General features: G+C 35.1%; 1 protein-coding gene across 2 annotated transcripts in view; it reads right to left on the bottom strand.

The window, feature by feature from the left end:
- The window catches only part of LOC140150647 (galectin-3-binding protein B-like), an 89,800-nt gene extending 78,963 nt beyond the window's left edge, over window positions 1-10,837 (bottom strand). For both annotated transcript variants that reach the window (XR_011858828.1, XM_072172714.1), the window contains exon 1: window positions 10,695-10,837. Coding sequence is in view for 1 of the 2 variants with exons in the window: in XM_072172714.1 (XP_072028815.1) it covers window positions 10,695-10,697 (3 nt within the window). In the remaining variant the exon portion in view is untranslated. The remainder of the gene's footprint in view (window positions 1-10,694) is intronic.
- Between the last annotated feature and the right edge of the window lie 15,568 nt (window positions 10,838-26,405).

Genomic DNA, 26,405 nt, shown 5'->3' with positions numbered 1-26,405 from the left:
TTAAGCCTACTCCTGCCGACTATGATTATATTTACACGATATACTCGTTGCAAATACCACATACATTTTTGATGCAAACGATGAAAATGATTAAGGTTTGGGTTTTTTTTTGTCTAAAAATTAGCTTTTTTTTAAATTTTAAGTATTTTTTTCCCAAAATCACTCTTTTAAAAGACTTCAATCAATTCCTGTCAACAAATATCATGTATTTCTGGCGATTAAATCACTACTCTTTCAAAATAAAACGTCATTTTACGCAAAATACGTAGTTGGCATAGGCTAATAATGTTCAGAACGCACTGTAAAATACATGATATTGCGTATAAAACGTGACCGTATCCCTAAATCACATGAGGAAAATGCAATAATTTTTATATAAGTGAAAAGATAAATAGTTTCTCCGTTTTCATGTAAAATTTGAGGAAAATCCAAGCTATGGTTGAGGAGATATGGGCCAAAACACACATTTTAAAATTTGATTTTTTGTACCTTAGAGACAATGCTGGCCATAAGTGTTGGGACGTTTTGATAGGGTAATGTAAATAAGCCCCCCACTCCCCGATCAATGTTGTATTCGACTTTTTTGGTCACACGAGCCTTGTGGCACCCAACATTGATTGGTGGGGAAGGGGAGGTTGGGGTGTTAGGAAAGTGTTTAGGCTTGACACCAAAGAAACCTCCACTTTATCACGTTAATAATAACGGAAATAAGGTCATACTATAGTGTACGTTTTCCATAAGTGTCCCAACACATGTTGGCTATTTGAAAAGTTGAAAAAAATCATCTAATTTCAGTTTTTTGCTTATAACTCAAAAAGTAAATATGATATTGACACCAAATTTGGAGCAGTTAGAGATCTTATCATGTGGCCTTACCAAAAAAAATTTGGATGGCTACATTTGAAATTTAGGGACTGGTCACTTAAATTGTCTTAAAACGATATTTTGGCCCTGTCTAAGTTCACTATTCGTCACTTTAACTGTCAAAAACTTGGGTTTTAAAATGGAAAATTATTGTTTCCACCAATTAAAATGTCACATTACAGCTATAGAAGAAAATAAAAGTTATCACAACATCTCGTGATCAAAAAACAAATAAAGGAATAAAAGTTTGCTATCTTCTGAAGATGATGAAATTCTAATTTAGAAATTATGTGTAATATTATGATAATTACTTTTTTTATGTGCTATGTTATTTTTTATATTAATAGAACGACGAATATAATATGATGAAGGATATTGTAAAATAATAAAAAAAAAGAAAAGAAAAAGATATATAAATAAATTCAGGGGCTCGAACCCGTGTCCACTGTGCCTGTGGCAGATGCCGTATCCATTGGACCACAGAGCTGTATTACTTTAACAGGCTTAAACTGTAATATAATGCTATTCAAGATGCATGTATATAAATATACGCTCTACGGACGATAAACAGTCAAACAAATCACACTTTTACGGCATTTGTTTCATTAACTGAATATTTATCATATAGCAGGTGTTGGCTGACATTTGTGCTCCACATATATTTCAGTTTTGGGCCGGGGTAAAATGATTTTGGGACAAAAACGAACGATATACACGTTTGTAAAAAAGAAAAAGAAAGTAATATTATATTAAAATTCTTTACTCTTTAAAGACGTGTATACCGTCCGATTTTGTCCCGTAGTCATTTATCCCGGACAAAAACTGAACTAAATGTGGAGCACAATGTCAGCCAACACCTGCTATATGATAAATATTCAGTTAATGAAACAAATGCCGTAAAATGTATTTTTTGGACTGTATATCGTGTGTAGAGCGTATATTTATATACATGCATGTTGAATAGCATTATATTATAGTTTAAGCCTGTTGAAGTTACACAGCTCTGTTGCGCAATGGATACGGCATATGCCACAGGCGCAGTGGACACGGGTTCGAGCCCTGAATTTATTTAGATTTTTTTTTTTTTTTTTTTTTTTTATTATTTTACAATATCCTTCATCATTTCATATTCGTCGTTCTATTAATTTTTGCCAATGTCCGGCCTTCTTTTTTTCTGCATGTCTACCTATATTTTACTTTCTATACTTACTATAAGTTTCTTTGAAAGCGCTTTAATAAATTTCAGTCATAAAATGTAATTTAAGCCTACTCCTGCCGACTATGATTATATTTACACGATATACTCGTTGCAAATACCACATACATTTTGATGCAAACGATGAAAATGATTAAGGTTTGGGTTTTTTTGTCTAAAAATTAGCTTTTTTTAAATTTTAAGTATTTTTTTCCCAAAATCACTCTTTTAAAAGACTTCAATCAATTCCTGTCAACAAATATCATGTATTTCTGGCGATTAAATCACTACTCTTTCAAAATAAAACGTCATTTTACGCAAAATACGTAGTTGGCATAGGCTAATAATGTTCAGAACGCACTGTAAAATACATGATATTGCGTATAAAACGTGACCGTATCCCTAAATCACATGAGGAAAATGCAATAATTTTTATATAAGTGAAAAGATAAATAGTTTCTCCGTTTTCATGTAAAATTTGAGGAAAATCCAAGCTATGGTTGAGGAGATATGGGCCAAAACACACATTTTAAAATTTGATTTTTTGTACCTTAGAGACAATGCTGGCCATAAGTGTTGGGACGGTTTGATAGGGTAATGTAAATAAGCCCCCCACTCCCCCGATCAATGTTGAATTCGACTTTTTTGGTCACACGAGCCTTGTGGCACCCAACATTGATTGGTGGGGAAGGGGAGGTTGGGGTGTTAGGAAAGTGTTTAGGCTTGACACCAAAGAAACCTCCACTTTATCACGTTAATAATAACGGAAATAAGGTCATACTATAGTGTACGTTTTCCATAAGTGTCCCAACACATTTTGGCCATGGTTGTAGGTAAACAAACACACAGACAGACAAAATGGTTTTCATAATCATGGAATGCATATAAATTGAAATTGCAGGCTATCACGGGAGCAAATTTTTAAAATTCACCTCATTTTCCAATTGTGGATTTGGGCTACCAAATCGCTAGTCGGGCAATCTTCATGATCTTTGCTTTTCAATGGAAAATTGCCCTGGATGACAACAATGAAAATATCGACTATTTCTGCTGGTTGCGCACGAGATAAAGGCACCGAGTTTGACATTTTCAGAGCATGAAGGGAAAAAGGGTAAAATAAAAACGGAAATTCTGACAAAACTATAATATATAGACCCACACGATGTGCGTTACAGAGGTGGGAAATATCTTTCTTTAGCAAACTATATTAGTTTGAGACGCTAAAAACCAATTCCGTAAAAAGCTCGCAGGCGAACTCAAGCCCTATAAAAATCAAAAATATCACACTAAAAGACACAATTTGATGCTTAATTTTAATACCAGGATTAAAAAAAAAATATATATCCAAGCACCAAGTTTTTAACTGACATTACAAAAAAAAAAAAATATATTGCTTTATATTTGACCGAGAAAATTAATTTCATAGCAAAAAGGTGTATCTCTGAATTGTGCTGATTTTAACATGTATCGATCGACTTTTAGCGCGACTAAGCATTTCTAAAGAATCGGTTGTGCAGGCGGCTGACTGAACAGCCGAGATAACGGATAAGTCACATTCCATCCTAATCCCATATGCGTATAAGGATACCGTATAAATACCGTACACCACTATAAACACGCTCATAGATAAATTGAATGAATGAATGGACATGATTATCGATATTGTTACGCAATAGTGGTGTTAGATCCAAAGCTGGAAGCTAGTGGTTGGCAGGTGGAAGGCAATCTAATCTGATTGGCTAAATATCGTCAGTAGCTGTCAGTAGGCGTGGTTAGTCAGTTTGACATTTCCCTTGACTTTCCAAGGGAGGATATGTCGAATCTACAAGGACCAACGCCTGACGGCGTTGATTATAATACTGAATATTGCGTTGGTCCTGTATGGACTAATAGGGCATACAATTTGTACTTATTATAGAATTGGGCCAAGCCAAAAGCATGCACAGAAGAAGATTCAAATACCTTCGAATTGTTGTAATTGGCTGAGGGCAGCTGGGATGACTGAGTTAATACATTAAGAATAAATGCGAATAAGAAACACTGTCTGCATTTTATGAACTGAATTATATTGAACAAATGTTTTTGGTGAGGAGTATATAATTAATTTACTATTCATCTATTCACTATCCAAAATCAATATACCTACAAATCCGTATAATGAGACCTTCCAAAATAATGGTACCCAACCTCTACCGGATTATTTTCAAAGTGTTGAGAAAAACCTTCCAATTTCAATAGAATTTCAGGTAAACCCTCACTCATGCTTTGGAAACACAAAAATCCCGTTAGGTGTCAGTAAATGTTAACACCTTTCTTTCATGACTTTTTTGAAAGTGGATATTTTTTCAAATAAGTAACAAAAACTGGGTATCTAAGTTAATTGGACAGACAGTAATCAAAACCAGATCTGTAATTTCATCGAGTTGTCAAAACGATAATTTAAATGGATTGCATTGAAAACTTATCCTTCTTAGCAACTTCAAACATTTTTTATTATTACATTCTACAGTGCAACAGAGCATAAATGCCCAAAACTGCAATTTTGGACAGATTGACACATAATTTAAAATCTAGATTAAAGTGAAAGATGTCACTTGCAACATTTATTGATCAACCTCTGATCTTTAATAAGGTTGCAAACTTTGACACGTTTTCGTACATTTTCATATAATTAGCATAACAAAAAGAAATGTATGAAAAAAAAAAAAGAATTTATTTTTTTATCGTCAAAAATAAATATGTTATAAGAATTAAATTTACAAGATATATTGACTCTTGTCAAATCCTACCATTCTGTCAGAGAATATCTGCATATTTGTATTAATTTTTTAAATTATTGGACATAATTGATTAATTAATAAATATATTTTTAATGATTTACCATAATTCCAAACATGTCAAGCAATATGTCAAATTAAAGCTAAAGAAATACTTTATAAATTGGTCAGAGCACATTTTGCAAAATGCTTTTAGTATTTTAGTTTCAAAATTCCAAACATTCTATTCCAAATTTTTGCTATACACGCACAGGAGCTGTACTTTTAAAATCCGCGCCTAATCAATAATGGGTCTTTCACTCCATTGTTAAAGTACCGTGCTCCCTCTAGCATTATGGAGTGACCAGGTCCTAGAGTGTGATGGTGTTGTAGCAGATGACAGTACTCATTCAAGACTATCAAGGTCAGTTATTAGCCACTTGCTGAATGGCTGGATATTATCAGCTAACAAAGAAATGCCTTGTGCAGCTGCCAATCGCAGTAGAGGTTTGATAACATTTTGTTAAAACCCAAAAGTGATATAAGGACAAAACTATGCATGTTGGTACTTGATTGTTTGGATTCCTATATGTTAAAAATCCCTTGTAGGAGTATTGTTTATGTGTAGTGTATATTGTTCATAAATTATATAGCTTTCAAATTTTGGGCATTTATGCTCTGTTGCACTGTACAGAATTTAATTTCGTGCAATTATAAGCACCTGTGTGCATTTTATGCATTTTTGCAGAGTTTGTATTCGTTTTTGCATTCTGATATAACACATATCAATTTGTAAGCGCTCTTTAGCAAAGTCATAGTTCATTGAATTTACAACCGTATGACAAAACAGTCGAAAATATTAACTTTTTGCACAAGATTTGCAATTTAAAGAGAATTGGCCACGGCTCATTCTAGTGACGCTAGTATATGGGCAATATAAGTGAGCTTTTTCATTTAATGACATAAAATTTGAAAAATATTGTAAGGAACACTTGAGGTTTTAATTTTTAAAACCTACATTTTGGTCAAAAATGTGCTTGGATAGGTAGTTTTCAACAGATTTTCCACATTTGCCTTGCTATAACATTGAATTGCGTTATCTGTTAACCTAGTGAGTTTTAAGGGGAAGTGTTAGCTTTCGTTTGATATAAAAAATCTGATTGGATGAAGGGAACACTCGAGGTTTCGACAAAACCAATCTAAGAGGCCCATTTTTCAGCTAGAAGGTCCATAGCTCTTACATTGCTATGCACTCAACCGTGTAGTGTAATCAAAGACTGTGCGGAGACAATCACTGTTTACTGAATTGAGTGCTCTTGGACGAAAATATGTGCTCAGGTGTATCGAAGTGGAAACTGTGCTCATGATGGTTTATAAGAGAATCGTTTTTGTATAGAAGCCTTTCCATATGTTGTTTTAACATAATACCATAAACTTAATGACATTAGTGAACCTGGAGCGTACTTTCATGGATCTGTAGGTAATTAGAAATAATGACAAGTCAATAAAATAAATTTACATTTTACCCTTCTACGTGTACTTTCATCAAGTGATTGACATTTTATCATGAAACCTACCAAGAAACCGACAACAAGTTGTCCTTACGATGATAGTACGTCAACATTAGGAAAAATTGTAAATGAATTATGTTATTAAATTTAAGATTTTAAAATATAAGTTGAGGTGTACCACAAGGGTAAATTCTTGGACCCATATCATTTATATTATATATAAACGAAAATAAATACATCAAAGAAGTTCCCATTAAATTATCTCTGCTGATTACACAACAAATTATATTATATTAAATTTTGACACAAGTCTCCACATACATAATGACAGCCGGTGAGAAAATTTCACTGACCATCCAGGATTTGAACCAGGGACCTTCGGATCACCGGACCCATGCTCTACCAACTGACATGACTGAGCTAATGAGTCAGATGGAAAAGAACAGTGATGTTATTATCTATTATACAAAGGATGTTATGAATGGCATTCACGGTTGTATGGAATCAACAAATTGTCAACAGCAACGCGTTAGCGTTACTAACCTACTGTAACAATCATACTGTGGAAAGAAGGGAAGATGCGTTCATTTTTTTGCCCATTTTAAAATTAGAATGTTAATTTTTCTCGCGCTTCGTGCGCATTTGTCTCAGTAAAGACATTTTGATAGTAGGTCAGCGAGACGTTGCAATTTTGATCCCTTTGGAAATTCATTGCTCAATTTCTTCAAAAATCAGAGATTTGATTCCATCTAAGTTATAAATCATGAACATGAGTGCTGGGGAAAATAAATGCCTACAAGCATGAAAATAAAACAAAAATTTTTGTGTATTCATTCGTAACAACTAACAGTAAACTTTATTGAATATGTCTATAACCATGATAACAACATATACTGCGAAATATTTAATTATAGAAAGTGACACAAATAGACCTATATACCTGGCAGCCACTCCACGTTGTTACGGGTAATTCATTTAAATAAAGGCGCCTAAAATAAGGTGGGTGTTAATAATTGTACATCGACAGTTAAGTGTGCTTTTGTGTGCTGGCGAACACTCAGTTAAACCCGTTATGAGAACAAAAGCTACCTGTCGCTTAAGTGGGCGCTTTCATCTGACATTATTTTGATCACTTATTGACAGTAGCCATTACAATAAACCCTTTTGTTAACACTGTCAGGTCAGTTACCGATTTTATGGCGGAACCCTTTTGTTCTGAACAAAAGGTACCTCTCGATGAATAGCCTGTCGGCAAATCAAATCGGCACAAAGGAACAATGCGTATAACGCATATCTATTGCCCCTCCACGGATATAATAGCTCCATGCTCTCAGGTCCCATACAATTACTGTGCAAACGTCGCGACGCGCCGCTATCCGAGCCCTTAACGTCAAAAATGAGTCAATAAAATGTTTTTTAAAAATTAACAAAACTCGAGGGAGACAACCCTCCCTCCAGCAACCCCTTCCCCACAACCTCGTCTCCGCTGGCTGATCTTTTAGATTTTACGTTTGCTTACGTGCTGTGATTTTTTCTCCTAAAATAGCCCCTGATTTCCTGATTAGTTTCCTATTTTAGCTTCTTTCTTCCTTACATTTCGTGATTAGTTTCTTTCTTTCCTTCTTTAGCCTATTTTTATTCCCGTTTTCATTTTCTTACTGATAACTAACTATAACCCACATACCTGTACCTCATTTTCTTTTATTTGTTTTATTTATAGTACCGCTTCATGTTGTTTATACTTTTTAACAAACACGTGTGTGTGGACATGGGCGTAGCCAGCCCTCTCTGCCAGGGTGGGCAAGGCTCCAAAATCCCCCCAAGTTGATTAAGAAGTAGATCAAAGCGAGCGAGCGTAGCGAGCGGAACCTTTACTGGTGTGGGGTCCAGGGGCCCGCATTAGGGCCTTGGAGGGGTCTTGGGGCGAAGCTCACGGAAGCTGATGGGTTTTCGTCATTTTTATACCACGAGGAGAAACCTCCTTGCATACATTTGTAACGTTTTTATGTGAACATTTTACTATGTAAAAAATGTAAGGTTTCTCGAATTTCCCCCTTTCTCTCATTCCTTCTCTCTTCCATTAAGGGGACTCGATCTTTTGTGCGTAATTATAGAGGGCCAGGGGATTCACTCTATCATTAAAACAATTATTTGAAGAAGTCAAAGAGCCCTAGGAATAAAAACTGTAGTGTAATTCACGCCAGATACAATTTCTTTGTACGACAAAAATTAATTTTTGTAATCGATCAAAACACAAACGTTTTATATCAATTTTAAATTTCACATACATGTACAAAACATTCTAGAGAAAGAATGAGGACATATAGTGTTGAAATATCTTTTGTTCATTTCGAATGATAATGTCATGAAGTCGTAAATTTTAAGGTCAAATTCCTAAAACCAAAACAAAACATTGCGACGCAGATAATTCCCGACTTACGCAATTTCATCATCACATCAGTGTCTTTATTATTTGTTTGAAACCTTTCCCAAACGTTCGTGCTATTTATGCATAAAACGGTTCATCTATCTTTACAAAACGCGTCTTTTTTAGTAAACAAAAGGCTAAAGATGGCATTATGAGATTTATCTTTTATCATTACACTCATCCGCTCAACTGCCAAGGTGGCCGAGCGGTAAAGCGCTAGACGCGTAATCGAAGGAAGTTTAGAATCGCTGGTTCGAGTCCCAACGAAGCCTGTGGAAACTTTTTTTCTTCAAAATTCATGATCGCATTCTGAAATGAGTCACTTGTCGGTAAATCATGTATCGTATCCTTAAATTACCCCCCGAAATTACTTCCCCTTCTCTTACTTAAGTTCCCCCTAAGGGAATTATTTATTATAATTACATTTATTATCTTTTATTATTATTATTCATATGTATTATTATCGTTATAAATAGTTATGATAATGATGGTCTGTTAATTGTAATACTGATAAGTGCAACCATGTGTAACATTTATTTCATGAATATTTTGTATGTGGAGATGTGTATTTATATGAAAATATAACAATCTGAATCTGAATCTGTCCATAATGGCACCGGGCTTCTTTGCTGACAGGACCCGTTTCCTTAAATCCACCTCTGCATGTTAGATCTCTGGGAATAAGTCAATAGCATAAATCAAATAGGATACCTCAACATGAATGACAGAATGTCAAAATGATCACAAGCATTTAAGAGTTTGAAGGGAATGAAATGCATTTTGACAGGCGTTACATAATCATTAATTTATTTGTAACCACTGTTTACACGGTGTAGGAAATAGACTGTGCTACATGTTTCTTGTTATATTGTGTGAACTCAGTCAGTAGTTTTGCATTTATAACAAAAAAACAAACAAAAACTTAACACTTATCTTAATGTCAAAAATTGTTTGCCCGAAATGCCCATTTGTAACTTGCGGATCTTATTTATGTCTTGAATGAGTCACATAAATGCACTTCTTTTGCTCAATCAAACTCCAGCTCACTGGGCAACCAAATGGTAAATCATAAAGGACTCAAAACAGAAAAAGGTCTCAAAAACAGATAAATATTAAAAAAATAAAAGCAAAGGTCTCAAGAATAGCGTCAGCGTGTTTAAAAAAGCAGAAAAAGGTTTAAAAACCAAGAAAGGTCTCAAAACCGAGCAAGATCTAACAAATAGAAAAGGTTTCACACATAGAGGAAGGTCTCTAAACCAAATTTATGGACACAATTGCCTGTTAAAAAGTGGTCCAAAATGACCCCTTGGCCGCAAAGCATGAAATTGTAAAAGTGGGTATAGCACAAAAAATTTTCCCACAAACAGGTGCTCCCTTACCAAAAATCACCAAGTCATCCTTCTAGTATGTGAGTGAAGGTAAAGTCCCTATCCACAAGGTCCAGACCCGGACTACAAGTTTCATAGAGGCAATGGTACGTCAGGCAAAGAATTCATTTCAACTCAAAATCGCAGTTATCATGGTTAGGCTAAAAAATGTTATGTCTCAAAGCCCACGCGCGCGTTGGTTTTTCAGCGTTCATGTCAGCTGAAATGGCAAATTCATTTTTATTTCCCCTTTTTATAGTTTGCGTAAAATGAAATTCTGAGACAAATTTGGAAGAAAGTTACTTGATTCGAAACTCGCATTGTTTAGGTATAAAACAATTGATATTTGTACTTCAATTGTGTAACTCAACCACAATTTTATGCTGTGTGCTATTGAACACTCGAAAATGACATCATAATTCAAAACTTAAAAGTTAAAATCTTAAAACGAAATAAAAATGTTAAAAAACAATCTCATTCTGCATTCGTTTTTGAAACTGCCATGGGCTTTGAGACATAACAAATTTGTTTAGCCTTATAGGATAAAGAAATCAAATAGCTTGTTGCACTTACCATAATACGCTCTCACTTCAATGTCGACAGGAATGCGAAAAGTTTGTATTAGCCGTTCTGCAGGCAAATACTTCAGTAGAGCTGCTTGGTGAGATGTTGTTTTTAGGACCGTATGGACAGGATTTGTTACACATGGAGTAATTATTCAGCCAATCACTTACTGACACGCTTTTACGACATAGGCGCTGTAAAAATGTTACATGTTTCCGAGTGGGATCTCGTGACTGCAAACTCTGAGCTTACGTCACGAGCGTTCCCAAGGTTAAAGACGATTGATTTGGGTGCTTTTTAAGAGAATTAAAAAAATACAAAAATGTATTGATTTTTTTTTAATTTTTCAGCTTTACTGGCCATCAAAAATTCGAAAAAAAAAAGGTTTTAGTATCCTAACATCATAAGCTTTCCATTGATATATTACTTTATTTTCAATGAGGTTCACCTTTAATTAAGTATACCTCTGCCATAAAAGTAATCTCTTGTGTTGTGAATTGCCTTATCTTGACACCTTGCAAACCTATTTAGAAATAAGCCACGCAGTCACAAAATGCACGAAGACCTATTTATAATTCAAAAATTGCGCCAGATAAAACCTTTGTAATTGTGTAATTTTTATGCTAATTGTTGGTCAAGGACAGGAGTGAAGTTCGAGTACATGACAAGTAAATGGGGATTAAAATCGATTGTATTTCTTTCATGCATGTAAAACAATCATCACTTTTCAAAGACAAGCCAAACGTGTTTACCAATTACATGTGTGCCTAACGCATATGTATGCCGTACTCTTAGCTATTGGACACATACCATTGAATTACGTGTGGACAAAGTGATTTTTGACCCTCGGATGTAAAACTAGCACCATTTTGTTAATTTAGCTTCTTTTTGCTTTCATTGCTTCATCACATACTTTTATAAATATATACATTTAGAATATGTAACAATATTATGAATAGCTCTTCTACAATTCGAGCAACCACCCTCTGAAATTGGGTAAAGTTGATTTTGGCCCACACTGTACGAGGGCTGGTCAATAAGTTCCCGCAACTATGGTGTATCTCCGCTCATGCATGACTTGGATGGCTGTTACTTACGCTAAATTCACTTTTGTCTTTCAAAACGAATATGTATTAGCGATGCTGAATGCTTGATTACGTAATGACATTAGCATAAACACAATAGCGTATGGGCACTGCCTGATTTATGGTGAAAAGTAGTCAAGAAAATCTCGCGCCAAATTGAGGTATTGTTACATAATTCCAAATATCTCGAGAATAAAAGTATAGAATCTGGCACGGTTTTTCAGCTTTGTAGACCGATAACATAGGCATGCTGCTGGAATCTTTTTAGACATATACCATTTTTATTAAAGAAAAGAAATCGTGTTGAATATCTCCAATTTTGAGTAGGCTTTATCACCCATTGTTCTTTACATAATAAGAGATAGAAAGATTAATCGATGACAAAATTTAACCAATGGTACCTGGTTTGATTGGGTATCTACTGATTATAAAAAAGGGAGGTCCCAGTGGTGAAACCATAAACATTTCTTTCTTAATGAACCATTAATTTCAAAAGGTCTTGTTTTTGTAATTAAAGTAGCACACCATAGAGAGGATCCGGATTGAATAAGAAATTTGAATTTCGAAAGGTGTGTCTAATTTTAGCACAAGACTTGGTATAGCAATTCACCCACACAGCTACTGTTCCGCAAACCTTGTATTAGTCACATTTTAAGCGTGTTTTTGATGAATTTTTACTTTTTTCATACATTTTTGGTACTTTCAATCATGCATACCATCAACGCATGCGCATATTTCTATTTTTGTTGCAACAAATTCTATTGTCCTGACTATGATCTCTAATACCATACCAATAACCATATTTGGTTTTGTTTTATTTTGGAGATAATTTGGATTATTTCTTCTGCCGTGTGGGTTCTTTTTCGCGATTTTCACACCATTTTTGCTTGTTGTTATAGGCCTATTTTTGGTGAAGTTCAAAGACGGTCCCTTTCCTCATCTGTTGACGTATACATTTCTTCTTTCACAATTATCAATTGAATATACTCAGATTATCTCATACCAAAAATAAGGCTTGTAAACTGCTTTGGTCCTTACTTCTGCTTCTTTTTATTACACGTTCCTCAAAGCCAATTCAAATTTCTCGCCAATGTTGACAATTGGCAGTGTACATACAGCAATGACTTTATGCAAATGAGATTACGTAATTAAAGGTACTCTGATACTAATTGTTGTGCGTTTTGAAAGACAAAGGTACAAACTTTATTGATCGTAAGTAACAGTCATCTAAGTCATGCATGAGCGGAGATAAATAATGGTTGCGGGATATTATTGACCAACCCTCGTATGTTACCCTGCACAGTTCTGTTCAGATCCTGATGCAAGTCGTGGAAAATTTAATATACTAAATGCCAATATCAGAAGCGTGTCAAAAACTTCGAAAAACTAAAAATTGTTTAAATACATTGGACCAAAATTTCAGTGTAATTGGTATTTCCGAGACTCATTTGAAAGATAAACCTCATGATTATTTTAATATTCCTGGATACAATTTGGAATATATGAACAGGACTGGTCGGGAAAAAGGTGGTGTCTGCATGTATGTTTCTGATAAAGTAAAGTATAAACTCAGAAAAGATCTTTGTCATGCCAATTCAAATTTTGAATCTTGTTTTATTGAAATTGAATGTAAATCTAATCAGAATGTTATAGTGAGAGTATTATACAGAGCACACACTTCATTCGAGGATTTCATTACAGACATTGACCCTATTTTTAACTTCGGATAAAAAACATATTTATATTATGGGTGATTTCAACATCGATTTACTTAAAGTAGAAAGCGACAGACCTACTCATGATTACCTTGAACTTGAACTCCTATTCATTAATACCTACTATTTATAAACCAACTAGAATCACAGAATCAACTGCTACAATTATTGATAATATCCTTACAAATAATGACAATATTATCAAATCAACAATTATGATTTCTGACATAAGTGACCACTTTCCTACTACTTTATCGACCAACCTCGAAGTAGAAAATCAAAAGTGTAAAGCGATAGACGTTATATATAAAAGAAATCATAATAAGGGTGGAGGCCATGCCAATATTGGTAATCTAATTATTAAAAAAGTGTGCAATGTAATTGCTAAACCTCTTAATATGATATTTAATTTGTCTATATATACTGGGATTGTTCCTGATAACTTAAAAATATCAAAGATCATACCATTATACAAAAAAGAAGATGCTGAGGTATTCTCAAACTATCGTCCAGTTTCTCTCCTACCGTGCTTTTCAAAAATTCTTGAAAGATTAATCTTTAACAGATGTACGGATTACATTGAAAATAAGCAAATCCTTAACACCAATCAATTTGGCTTTCGGTCAAACTTTATGGCTATAGAACAAATGGTAGACAAAGTTACTGCAGCAGTTGAAAGAAACGAAACGACTATTGGAATATTTCTGGACTTGTCAAAAGCCTTTGATACAATCGATCATAACTCATACTCTTACATAAATTAGAACACTATGGCTTTCGTGGTATTGTGTTAGAATGGTTCAGAAACTATTTAAGGTTGGTCTGAACCCTGGAATTATGAAAACTTTTGGGCCTCATAACTGCTAAATTATTAGTCTAAACAATATAAAAGTATACATTTTTAGAATGGAAATGACTTGCTGAATTCATCTGTGAGGTCCAATTTGGGCCAAAATGCTCATTTTGAGAAAATCCCAAAAACGGGTTTTTGGCCCAAATTTTTCGTGCAACGTAACAAAAAAATTGTTTGGCCAAAATTTTTTTTTTATTAATTTTTAAAAACTAGATAAAAATATCTAGGGACAGTTTTTTCATTTTTTTAAATTTTTACCAACTTCACCAAAAACATTAGAAATTTGGGCCAAAATCAGGCTTTTTATGATTTTTTGAAAATTTTGCATTTTTGACCATTTTTGGTGCAAATTTCTCAAAGTTGGTCAAAATTCAAAAAAAAAAAAACGGTCTCTAGATATTTTTATCTAGTTTTTAAAAATTAATAAGAAATTGTTTTTGGCCAAACAATTTTTTTGTTACGTTGCACGAAAAAATTTGGGCCAAGAAACCTTTTTTTTGAGATTTTTTCCAAAAATGAGCATTTTGGTCCAAATTGGACCTCACAGATGAATTCAGCAAGTCATTTCCAGTCTAAAAATGTATACTTTTATATTCTTTAGACTAATAATTTAGCAGTTATGAAGCCCGAAAGTTTCCATAATTCCAGGGTTAAGACCACCCTTAAGCAACAGAAAACAATATGTTTATTATAATTCTTATAAATCGGAATCACGCGATATTATAGGTGGTGTTCCGCAAGGATCAATCATGGGTTCACTTCTATTTTTACTCTACGTCAATGGTATAACTAATGCATCCAAAGTACTCGAATTCGTCCTTTTTGCAGATGATACCACTATTTTGTACTCCCATAAAAACGTAGAACGCCAGATAAACATTGTTAATGAAGAATTAAAGGAAGTAAGCAATTGGTTTAAAGCTAATAAATTGTCAATAAATGCCACCAAAACAAATTACATGATACTTGGCACACCCAAAATGACATCGTTGAATCAAGACCTGCAAATCACACTTGATCATACGACTTTAGAAAGAGTGCATCAAACAAAATTCCTTGGTGTACTAATAGACGAGTCACCAGCCCTATGTTCATAATAATTGCCTCTTTGCTGCTTTTCAGAAACACCAGAATATGATTTTAGATCATACAACGATGACATTCTGATTACAATATCTTCGTCAAAATGGATAACTTGTGGTTGGTCCTACCATGAAGGATGGTTGATCCAAGCATGAAGAAAAGGTTGGTCGAAGTGTGAAGACTGCTTGGTCCAAGTGTGAAGGCATATCCTTCATGGTAGTGTCAAGCACTACGATGAAGCGTGTGATTGGCTGCTAGGGCTTGGCTGAAGTAAATCTTGGCTGTGATTGGCTAAGCACTGCTTGCTCCTACCATGAAGGATGGTTGGTCCTACCATGAAGGCTTCATGCTTGGACCAAGGGATTTGTCGTTTTGGCCAGCGATAAAACCTGCCAAGATGAAATGAAAGTGCCAAAATTATAGTGTACTGTCAATACTGTGTCTTGACAGGCATGCTTAAAAAAATTATATTCTATTTGTAACCGTGAGCGTAATACCTTAGTAACATTAGGCAAAAGTTTTTCACTAATCTAGTAATAGGCGAACCTATATTGTTTGTATATTTAAGAACTGCACTGTTATACATGCATACACAGAGGCATGTTGTTAGTGCGCCTCTAGATAATATAAATATGGTAATCGTCTTTCCGTCTGTACTACTACCTCGATGTCACTATTGCTCATGACATCATAGGCAACTGAATTTAGAAAGTCATCGTAAAACTCCTCTTCTTCGCAGAATCCTTCATCCTTAATGTCCCTGGGGCAAACGTGGTTTGCCTTTGGGTAGGGTAAGTCTGCATTGCATGTGTCGCACTGGTAGATAACCCTAATTTGGGATGTTTTCATGAAATAGAGTGTTGGGGTTAACGAGCCAGCAAGTGAGAGCAAGTAATGGTAGAATTGGTGAAGATAATTTGGGGATTCCACATATCCCAGGTCATCGTGTCGGCACCCGTGGGCAGAACCTGGATATGGCAGGGTGCGTCCGCATTCAGGGCAGCTAAAAACCACTAAGCAATCTGTGATGTTCGCCATGTTGTTGCATCTGAAAAATTAATGTGAAATAGTGACACCAGTGTTGTTATGTTTCATTGGGTGTTGTGTGATGATGTGTAGGTAGGAAAATGCTAAGTTGAATTTACCAGGTATAGTAATGTCTGACTACTATAAATAGCCTATTTTCGAGCGCTCTTGCTACATTATTGTAGTCCGTTTATTGACCAGACGACTACGCATATGACTGTTTTGAATGTAATACACATTTTATGGCAAATGATTAAAAATTGATATTTTTGATATTTAACAATACCCGAAGTAAACTTTATAAATCTGATGATATGTATTTAAAGTGTATGTAGGTGGGATGAAAAGCCGACGATTAGTTGAAAATTGTGACCTTTCGTATTGAAGATATGGATTTTTTCCCAAAACACCCAGAAAAATGATATTTTGGGGGAAAAATCCATATCTTAAATATGAAAGGACAAAATTTTCAATTGATCGTCGGCTTTTCCTCCCAGCCACATACACTTTAAGAATATATCATTAGATTTGTACATTTTACTTCGAGGACTGTTATATATCAAATATGTGAAAAACATCAAATTTTAATAATTTGTCATACAATTTGTATTGTATCGTGAATTTCAAAAAATTAAAATTATTTGATATCGGAAAGACATTCTTCGTATTCAGAATGCAATTCGATATGTCTGATGTGCTCTCATGTCCCAAAAATACTGTCGAAACGCTCAAAACAACGCAATCTTAACTTCTGAAATAAGAGTGTTACCGTTAGCTTTGGATATTTAATGATTTTCTTTATTTTTCACCCAGCTTACCCAAGTGAAAAATCAATAAAATAATTAAATGTCCAAAGCTAACGTTAAATACAACGCCTCTGCCTAATGCTTTTTGTATGACCCTAGTATGAACCTGTTACGATGTTTAATAAAGAAACTGCAGTTTTCTTAAACACAATAAACAAAATGCAAAGTTTGACCAATTTACTGTGACTGGAATAGAAAACTGTACATATTTGCACGATTCGCGCGAAATAAACCAAATGTGTGTCTATTTATACTTCAAATAGTATGACTATAAAACTATTGCTCTATAACTATTGCTCACTGGACAATTTTTTCTTGCCCCCTCCCCCGACAAAAAGTCCCGGCACGCCACTGATTCGAACTCCTTACCATTGGACCACAAGGCTATTTTGCTGAGAGGGCCCCTTTCCTTAAGGGTACAAGCAATTAAGTAGGCACTCTCCGAAAAGTTTTTCTATAAATTCATTAATTTCTCAAAAAGTAAAAATCTCAGTTTATTAGCCATTAGCCAAAAGCCATTATTGGGGCCTAATTATCGTATTATAATAATTCTGGCACCAACAAGTATTTGTTTCGGTGTCCCAAGTTCATAGTCAAATACTCTCACGCTGTTTTTTACAAATCGCCTGAAATTGCATATTTAGGTTTCAGCGATTGCTGAAAAAAGAGTGGTATGTTTCTGAAAAGCGTTTCCGCTTGGAATGTAGATGCCTATTGTGGAGCTTAATGTCCGTGATTTTAATTTATAAGCTCTTTCATCGACAATTTGCAACGTCTTTTGCACACCATACGGGTGAATCCCGATATTTTAAAAATTATCGGTTTTTTAACCAAACAACCAGCCACATTATTCCTCTAAACTGTACTGCAACCGCAGATAACATTAGATTGGTTGTGCTATCGGTAGAATTTAAACGAGAACCAAAAGTGTTCGCCAAAGTCATGTAAATATGGACTATCGCAGAATATAGCGTTCTTGTAAGAAGTTGCATTTTTTTATTTTTTTCTATGTTCTTGCTATGAAGAACTTACCTCAAACGTCTTATGTAGTTTGCCTATCTATAATAATATAATAATTTCCGGTTCGGCTATGTATATATATATATATATATATATATAAATCCTTGATCTTCGTTATTGGCAAATATTTCAGCATATTTCTCCTCTATAAAATGACGAAAATATTCCAAAACAGAACACCACCCCAAGTCACTTTAAAATACCACAGCACATGCCATAGCGTGCGTTTTCAGCTCTGGCAGAATACAAGCCACTATATCTTGAGCGCATTGGAATCCCAATAGAGGTTATCCACTTAACTCATGTGTGACTTCTAATAAAAGGCACCGGTTCCCGTAGTATTCCTCATTCAAACCAATTCAATGCACCTCGGAGTTACCTGCATGACTTTGGCGGGCTATTTTGAAACAGTCATGGTTGCACATGCAGGTACTTCTTTTGAAAGTCCTAAACAAAGTATAGCAGTCGTTGATAGGATATACCAAAGAGCTTTCAATAGAAATAGAGTCGCAATAGATTATATAATGTTTTGTTCGTTTGATGCCGATTAGAAGTTGCGACAGGCTATTCATAAAAGTGGTACCATTGTTTCGAACAAAGGGGTTCCGCCATTAAATTGGTCACTGATCCGGCATCATATTAACGCTCTACACAACAGGCGAGTATCAATAAGTGTCCACACTACAGTCATGCGTAAGGGCAGTCATGTGTAAAGTGGTACCATTGTACTCACGTATCCCAAATGTGTGCTTGTGTGGGTCTGAAGTCTATAAAGGAGGCTTTAGTTGTCGATGCAATCATCGTTACCACCCACCTGACGTTAGGCGTTTCATTTAAATAAATTGAATGCTCTTGCTGATCGATTACACATTAGAATGTATGAAAGCTGCCATGTCCAGTCCATATATGTGACCCCTCGGCACAACTGAGCCCGGATGTCGCCAGTGCCACTATTGAGATATGCTCCATCGAACTTAACATAAACAATAGGAAACAAAGGATTTATTGACTGTTTTATTGATTTTTCACTACTTAAATGTCAAGTACTATAGACATGATATACATCATTTTAAAGCTAATTTCAAGCAGAATATTTTGGTTGAATATCTCAAAAATGATGATTGGCGACTTCAGGGCTCAGTTGTGCCGAGGGGTCACATATCTATATTACACTATAATGGTAATCGCTATACGTATACATGTAAGTATAAGTATAGGCCTATAAAGGTTGTTTTAAGAAATTTCCATTTAATTTTATTTTAAGAAGGAGATTGGTATAGAAATAGTGGCGTACCCAAAGAGGGAGGGGTTTGGGGAGGGGCAGATTCACCTCTGTGAGAAGTCTTGGGAGGGAGGAGGGAGGAAGAGGGAAGAGGGATATGGAGAATGAAAGAGGGCTGGAGGAAGGGAGAAATAAAAAGATATAATAAAGACAAGTAGATAAATAAAAATATAAGGACAATTATGGGAATGAGAGAGGGAGGGTGAAAGGGGACAATGAGAGGGAGGGAGTGATAAAGTGTAGGCCTAGGAAAGAATAAGTACAGAGAAGGGAAAAGAAAGGAATGATGAATACATTTATAATAATTATTAGGCCTATATAATAACTAAACATATAACAGCAATGGGCAGCCATTCGATGATGTCAATGCCTTTATTCGTTACGTAATTAAAACGCCCAGTCAGATGTATTTCACTCCTACCAAACACAAGTCACCCAATTTCGAAAACTGGACGTTGAATGTACACTCTCATGAATATTGATTGGCAACATTTTCCGATATGTCAGCGCTCTAATCGGAAACAATAGAACAATAGACCCTGCAGAGCGTTGGCATATACAGCTTATAGAACACGGATAACCTCTATTCTTTCTCATATTGATTGATTTCAAACAATTGATTCGAACCAACGCCCTTGATCCTAATGTAATGTGTTCAGAAGTTTTGAATCTTACCTAGTAGGGTGCAAGCTTTGTTGTGTGTGGAATAAACAAACATGATGCAGTCATGTCTAGAGTAGAATTCATCTCGACCTTTGCAGGACTTAAACCCCATTAAAAGCTATTAAACCAAGATAACACTCATTGAAACAGCTCAACTGATTAAATCGGATCTTCTCTGGTTGTGCACATGTGTCTGTTTTACATGTGCGATATCGCAATAAAGCTGGTATTATAGCTTCAGTTGGGTAACCGATTATAAAGGAAACGCAAGGAAACAAATATGGTATGTGGACCTTTGTTCACGAAATGAGACAATGGCCTGCTTTTTGTTAACCAGCATTCTTGAAAATGAGCAACATAATGATTGTTGACTTAACACGGTTTGGAAATAATTTCTTCATATTTTTGGTGTTATCTGTCGTTTACATATCCTTCCTAAAACACAAAAGTGCGACCCTCTCCAAACACCTAAATTAGCTAAAATTTAGGACATGTTACAAAACTATATTTTCTAGAATTTCATAGAATAGTTTAAATGTAGCTTGTACCGTTTTTTGTGGCATCCTTCAGAACGGAGCGGTCCGTTACCAATATAGCTCAATATTTTCGGTCAAATCTCCATTCAATTAACACGGGGAGTTGGCTAGCTATGAGCTAGCTATGCTTTGCCCTCACTCATATTCTACGAAAGTGCGACCCCTTCTGAACATCTAACCTAGCTGTAATTTTAGGTCATGTTAGAGAAATATATTTGCTAGAAGTTTGGAGAATAGTTTAAATATTGGCCGGTTATTTTTCACACAGTGATGTTAACTAGGCAAATGCAATATACTTCTAACATACACTATTTGTAAAGGTCGCGCGTCAATGGTGGGAGCACTGTGTATTGTGTATAGGAAAACGGACAGTAACTGCAGTATGAGAACTTTCAATAGAATAGAGTGGCAATAGATTATGTAATGCTTTGTTCGTTTGATGCTGAAAAATGTTTGCTTTCTATTATTTTTTATTTTTGAACTTAAATGGCTAGATCTAAATGTCAGTATAGAACCTTGTAATTTTGAGCCTATGGTGTGATTGCAATGCAACGATTCTTCAAGGTTCAGCTTTCATTTTAGACTTTATTGAATACTGCATGGAAAGTTTTGTCAAATTCAACGAGGCATTTGACTGCAATAAATCTTATAATGTAAACTTTTGATACATAGTTATTGTACTTTTTATAAAATAAAATATCAATTTTGAAAGTTTGTAAAAAGTCAGTGTTCTCTTCTACCTTTTACCGTTGGCGTATTGCAAACGGCATTGGCTGTGAGAATGCGAAGTGTCGCTATAGTGCAGATGATTCAACTGCAAATCTTTTCATTCTTTTTAAAAGAAGTTGAGAAAGATTGTCTGCATGAACATGATGAAAATGAAAAATTTTATCGCGTGCGTTGTTTCTAAACTTGGAACAAAGACACTTCATAACAAATCTACCGTTACAAAGAGCGAGGAGTACAAGTTATTTTTACATACATTTCTTTCAGCTCTTTTTAAACAGATGGAGTTCGGAGTAGTGGTGCGTTCAGAAATTGGAGTTATAAAAAGTAACAAATTTGATCGTGTGTGGTTATAAATTTAGCAAAAGTACTTGAAACAAAAGTACAGCGGAAAGCGAGAGAATGAACCAGAGAGGTTAGCATGATGGCAGGCGTTTAGGAAGTTGAAGGTTAGAGTTAGGGTTAGGGCTACGTTTTTGGTAAGGGTTGGTTTCTGGCTAAAACATGATAAAAAGCACATAAACCGGGACTGCCACACAATTTCGTCAAAGAGCTTCCAAGCAAGCAGTGAATTGTCTCGACACAGTCTGTGTAAGCGACCTATCCCAGCACAATTGTTGACCAAAATGTAGGTTTTAAAAGTCAAAACCTCAAGTGTTCCTAACAATGTTTTTGCAATTTTTTGTCATTAAATGAAAGAGCTCAATTTAATTGTCCATAATACTAGCTTCATTTTAATGAGCAATGGCTAATTCTCTTTAAATTGCCAATCTTGTGCAAAAAAAGTTTCGCCTGTTTTGTTATATGGTTGTAAATTCAATGAACTATGACAATGCTTGAGCGCTTACAAATTGATATGTAAGGAAAAGTAAACAAAAACATATACAGCGTCCGGCCTTTGTGAAAAGGCAACGCAACGCTCTATCGCTCTAACAATTGACCCTCATGAATATGCGAGAATTCACAGCATACAATGCACGGGGACTTAGATTGTTGATACATGGTCTGTAGTAATCTGTGGTGATTCCATTCAATGTATAGAAATTATTCAAGTATTTAGTTGTGTAACTTGGAATAGGCGCGGCTCTTGTAAAATCCTTTAAAATGCTTTAAATATTAGACAGAAGCAAACCAGTATAATAACTTCTAAGAAAATAAAGATAATTTCAGAAAAACAAAACAAAACACGGCGCGATTGAACAATTGACCCTCATGAATATGCGCGAATTCACAGCATACAATGCACGGGGACTTAGGTTGTTAATACATGGTCTGTAGTAGTCTGTGGTGATTCCATGAAATCAAAACCGGACCGCCGGTTACCGGCGGTTAAACCGCGTTCCATTGTTTCGAACAATAGAAACTCCAACCGGACTGAACCGCCCGGAATCGGCGGTCGAGTTTTCATTTCATGGTTTCTCAATGGCAACATTTCAACATTATTAAGGTAAGCGTATGTCAACATTTGAAATATATTTATAGTCATGCGTTAATTTATAAAGTCAAGCGGCCCCTCGGGCATAAACAACCGTTTAGTCATGAAAATATATGAATGAACCCCTAATTCATACGCAAATGTTGGAGAATATATACATGGCCTATAATAGAATTATGTTTCTTCCTTCTGATGTATTTAATGGTTTGTATCACTTACAATGGTTAGACCTTTCTCATAATAAGATTCAATCTGTTGACCATGAGCAATTTCATGATCTAAGACATTTGAAAACCCTGGACCTTTCCTACAATAGTATAACCCATTTGCCGACTGAGGTGTTCAAAGAATTGTCTGCATTGCTTAAGTTATCTTTGACGGGGAATAAAATCATGTTGCCTTTTCATTTTGAGATCGTACAAAGGCTTATGAAATTACAAGATTGGAACTTAGAAAACAATAAAATTGCATCGTTTTGTACAGGTAAATACGGGTTTCCCAATGTGCAAGTGATTAATTTACGGAATAACAGTGTGTCGTTATTGGGTGAGAATTGTTTTTATAATATGACAAACTTGTTATCATTGGATATTTCCTTCAATAAGGTGCAATGGCTATCCCCTGATGTTTTCGTCGATTTAGTTTCACTAGAGACCTTGCAATTACAAAGCAATCGTCTTGTCTCATTGCCGGGCGGTATATTGTCAAGATGTGTCTTACTTTCCTTTCTACAGCTTTCTAAGAATAAACTTTCGTCACTCAATCATAATATATTTGATGGTCCTCGGAGGCTATTCACAATTAGGCTAGGTGGAAACGACTTAACGTCATTCCCTGTCAATCTTTTTAACAACTCTAAGGTGCAGCAACTATTCCTTGATAATAATAAGATGACACATTTAGCAGAAAATGTATTCTTCCATACGCCTTTTCTCGCCTTCCTTCGGTTAAATAACAATTCATTTTCGACCTTACCAGATGACATATTTGTTTCGGTTCAAAAACTAATGCAACTTCTATTGCAAAATAACCAATTGTCCTCTTTACCAAGAAGTATTGGACAATTGAAAAGTCTTAGAGAACTGTATTTAAATGATAACAACTTGACTAGTTTGTCCAGAGGTTTGTTTAACAATACTGTAGACCTGGCTTACCTAACTTTTGCTCAAAACAGTTTGAAAAGAATATCAGACAGCGTTTTTAAAGCGCTTGGAAATTTAGTCTATCTGAATGCTTCTAATAACCAACTACTGACTCTGCCTAATTTGGATTTCGTTCCTAACTTGTATTCTCTAGATTTTGGAATAAATATTTTGAAATCAAGCATTACATTTCCAACCCCGCTTTTACGTATTCTTAAATTAGATCATAACGACTTAATTGAGATACCTGATGACATGCTATATGACTTACAAGAATTGGTACTTCTTGATATCAGCTTTAATTATCTTACTGAAATAAAGTCTAATATTTTTATCAAACAAGTAAAGCTTATTTCATTGCGAATATCAAATAATCGTCTGGTACGATTATTTTCTGCGTCATTTACGGGTTTACAGAAGCTGGCAAGCCTTTGGTTACAAAACAACCGATTGTCAAACTTGCAGAAAGGAGTATTTAATAATTTAACATCACTGAGCTTTTTCACACAACGTAATTGACAAAATTGGTATTGACACATTTAGCAAAAATATTAAGATTATCGATTTAAGATCCAATTCCCTTTTACATATCGCTAAAGTAAGTTACGAAGGGTTGAATAACACAAATGTTATTGTTGATAATAGTGCAACATGTTGCTTTATTGGCTCAAATACAATTTGCGTTCCTCAATTGCCTCGACCAGTATATCTTACATGTCAGAGGATGCTAGATGATATTTCATTACGTATATCAATGTGGGTTGTTGGTTTATTTGCCATTGTATGTAATGGTGTTGTTTTCTATCTTCGTTACTTTGATACCAAATCAAACAAAGTCCAAAGACTGTTAATATTGCATCTTTCTTTCTCTGATTTTTTAATGGGCGTCAATATGATTATATTGGCAGTGGCCGACGTGTTCTATGGAGAATATTTTCCATCTTACTCAGAACTATGGAGAAAAGGTCCAGTTTGTAAATTAGCAAGTATACTATCCGTGTTATCAAGTGAGGTTTCTGTATTTATTATTGTCTTAATCAGTTTCGATAGATTCCAAGGAGTAAAGTATGTATTTAGTGTAAAGCGTCTGGAATCTACTTCTACAAAATTTAGTTTGATTGTTATATGGCTTGTCGGGCTCATAATAAGTATCATCCCAGTGGTGTTGTCGGATAGGTTTTCTGAAATATACGAAGTTTCAGAGGTTTGTGTAGGATTGCCGATTGTACGAAGACCAGTACCTTTGTCTCGAGTCACCGTTTTTAATTTCGAGGTAGAGGATGTTCTTACTGTGAATGCAATTACACGCGGTAGAGACGGATATGGGTGGATACAGGGAAGTGTTTTTCATACCAAGGTAATACCTGGATCTATACCTCTGTCATCCCTATATGTGACCATCCATCTCAAACCGCTCGTAAAGTCGGCAAATTGTATTTCGAGTTACAGTCCAAAATTTGCATAAAGCTTGTATTCATAATGTACCTAATAATTGTCCTACAAGTGCCTCATTTCAGTCCAGTAAATACCAATCTTTAATCCTATTGTTGAAGAGGATAATAAGCTTATACTTATAGTAAATTGCTTTAGTCTTTGTTTGCTTTGGCTAAATCCTGTTCAAGTGGTGAGTTAACCAACAATTAACAATGAGAGGACATTCCTGAACCTCGTTGACTTGGGAATGATTTGAAGTGACCGCCAATTATGACCATTTGATATCTAATACCAGCAATGTAGAAAAAGAGATATATTGTAGCACCAAAATAATGTACCTTTTTACTGAAGTAGCAAAGTTTAACAAGCCATAACCCCGCTTCTGGATATTGTTTGAAGTCAAATGATATATCATTGTAAAGCTTATGATATATATTTACTAAATACGCAAGAAAACAAAATTGACCAGGGGCCGACTTTACGAGCGTTTCGATGTGGATGGTCACATATGCGAGTTTACAAATTGTAAACTATCAATTGGCAACATATTTCTCTATTGTTATTTTCATTTGCGTCAATTTAATATGCTTTATTCTTATTGCCGTCATGTACGTCCTCATCTTTAAGACTGTACGAGATACCTCTAGACGCGCCGACCGAGATATTGATGCAACGCGTGAAATACGAATGGCTATGAAGATGTCGGTGATTGTTCTGACTGACTTCTGCACGTGGTTGCCCCTCATAGGTCTCTCTATATATGCGCAATCTAACGTAGTCGTAGTTAGCCCGGTTTATTACGCGTGGGCTGTTGCCCTTATCTTACCTATTAATTCGGCCCTGAATCCGTTTCTCTACACTATTTTGCAACTTATCGAAGCCCGAAAAAAAAAACCCGGCAAATTAACCAGGCG

This window comes from Amphiura filiformis, chromosome 4 (assembly GCF_039555335.1).
Source record: "Amphiura filiformis chromosome 4, Afil_fr2py, whole genome shotgun sequence".
In the NCBI taxonomy this organism is placed as follows: Eukaryota; Metazoa; Echinodermata; class Ophiuroidea; order Amphilepidida; family Amphiuridae; genus Amphiura; species Amphiura filiformis.
This window is presented reverse-complemented; position numbering and strand designations above follow the sequence as displayed.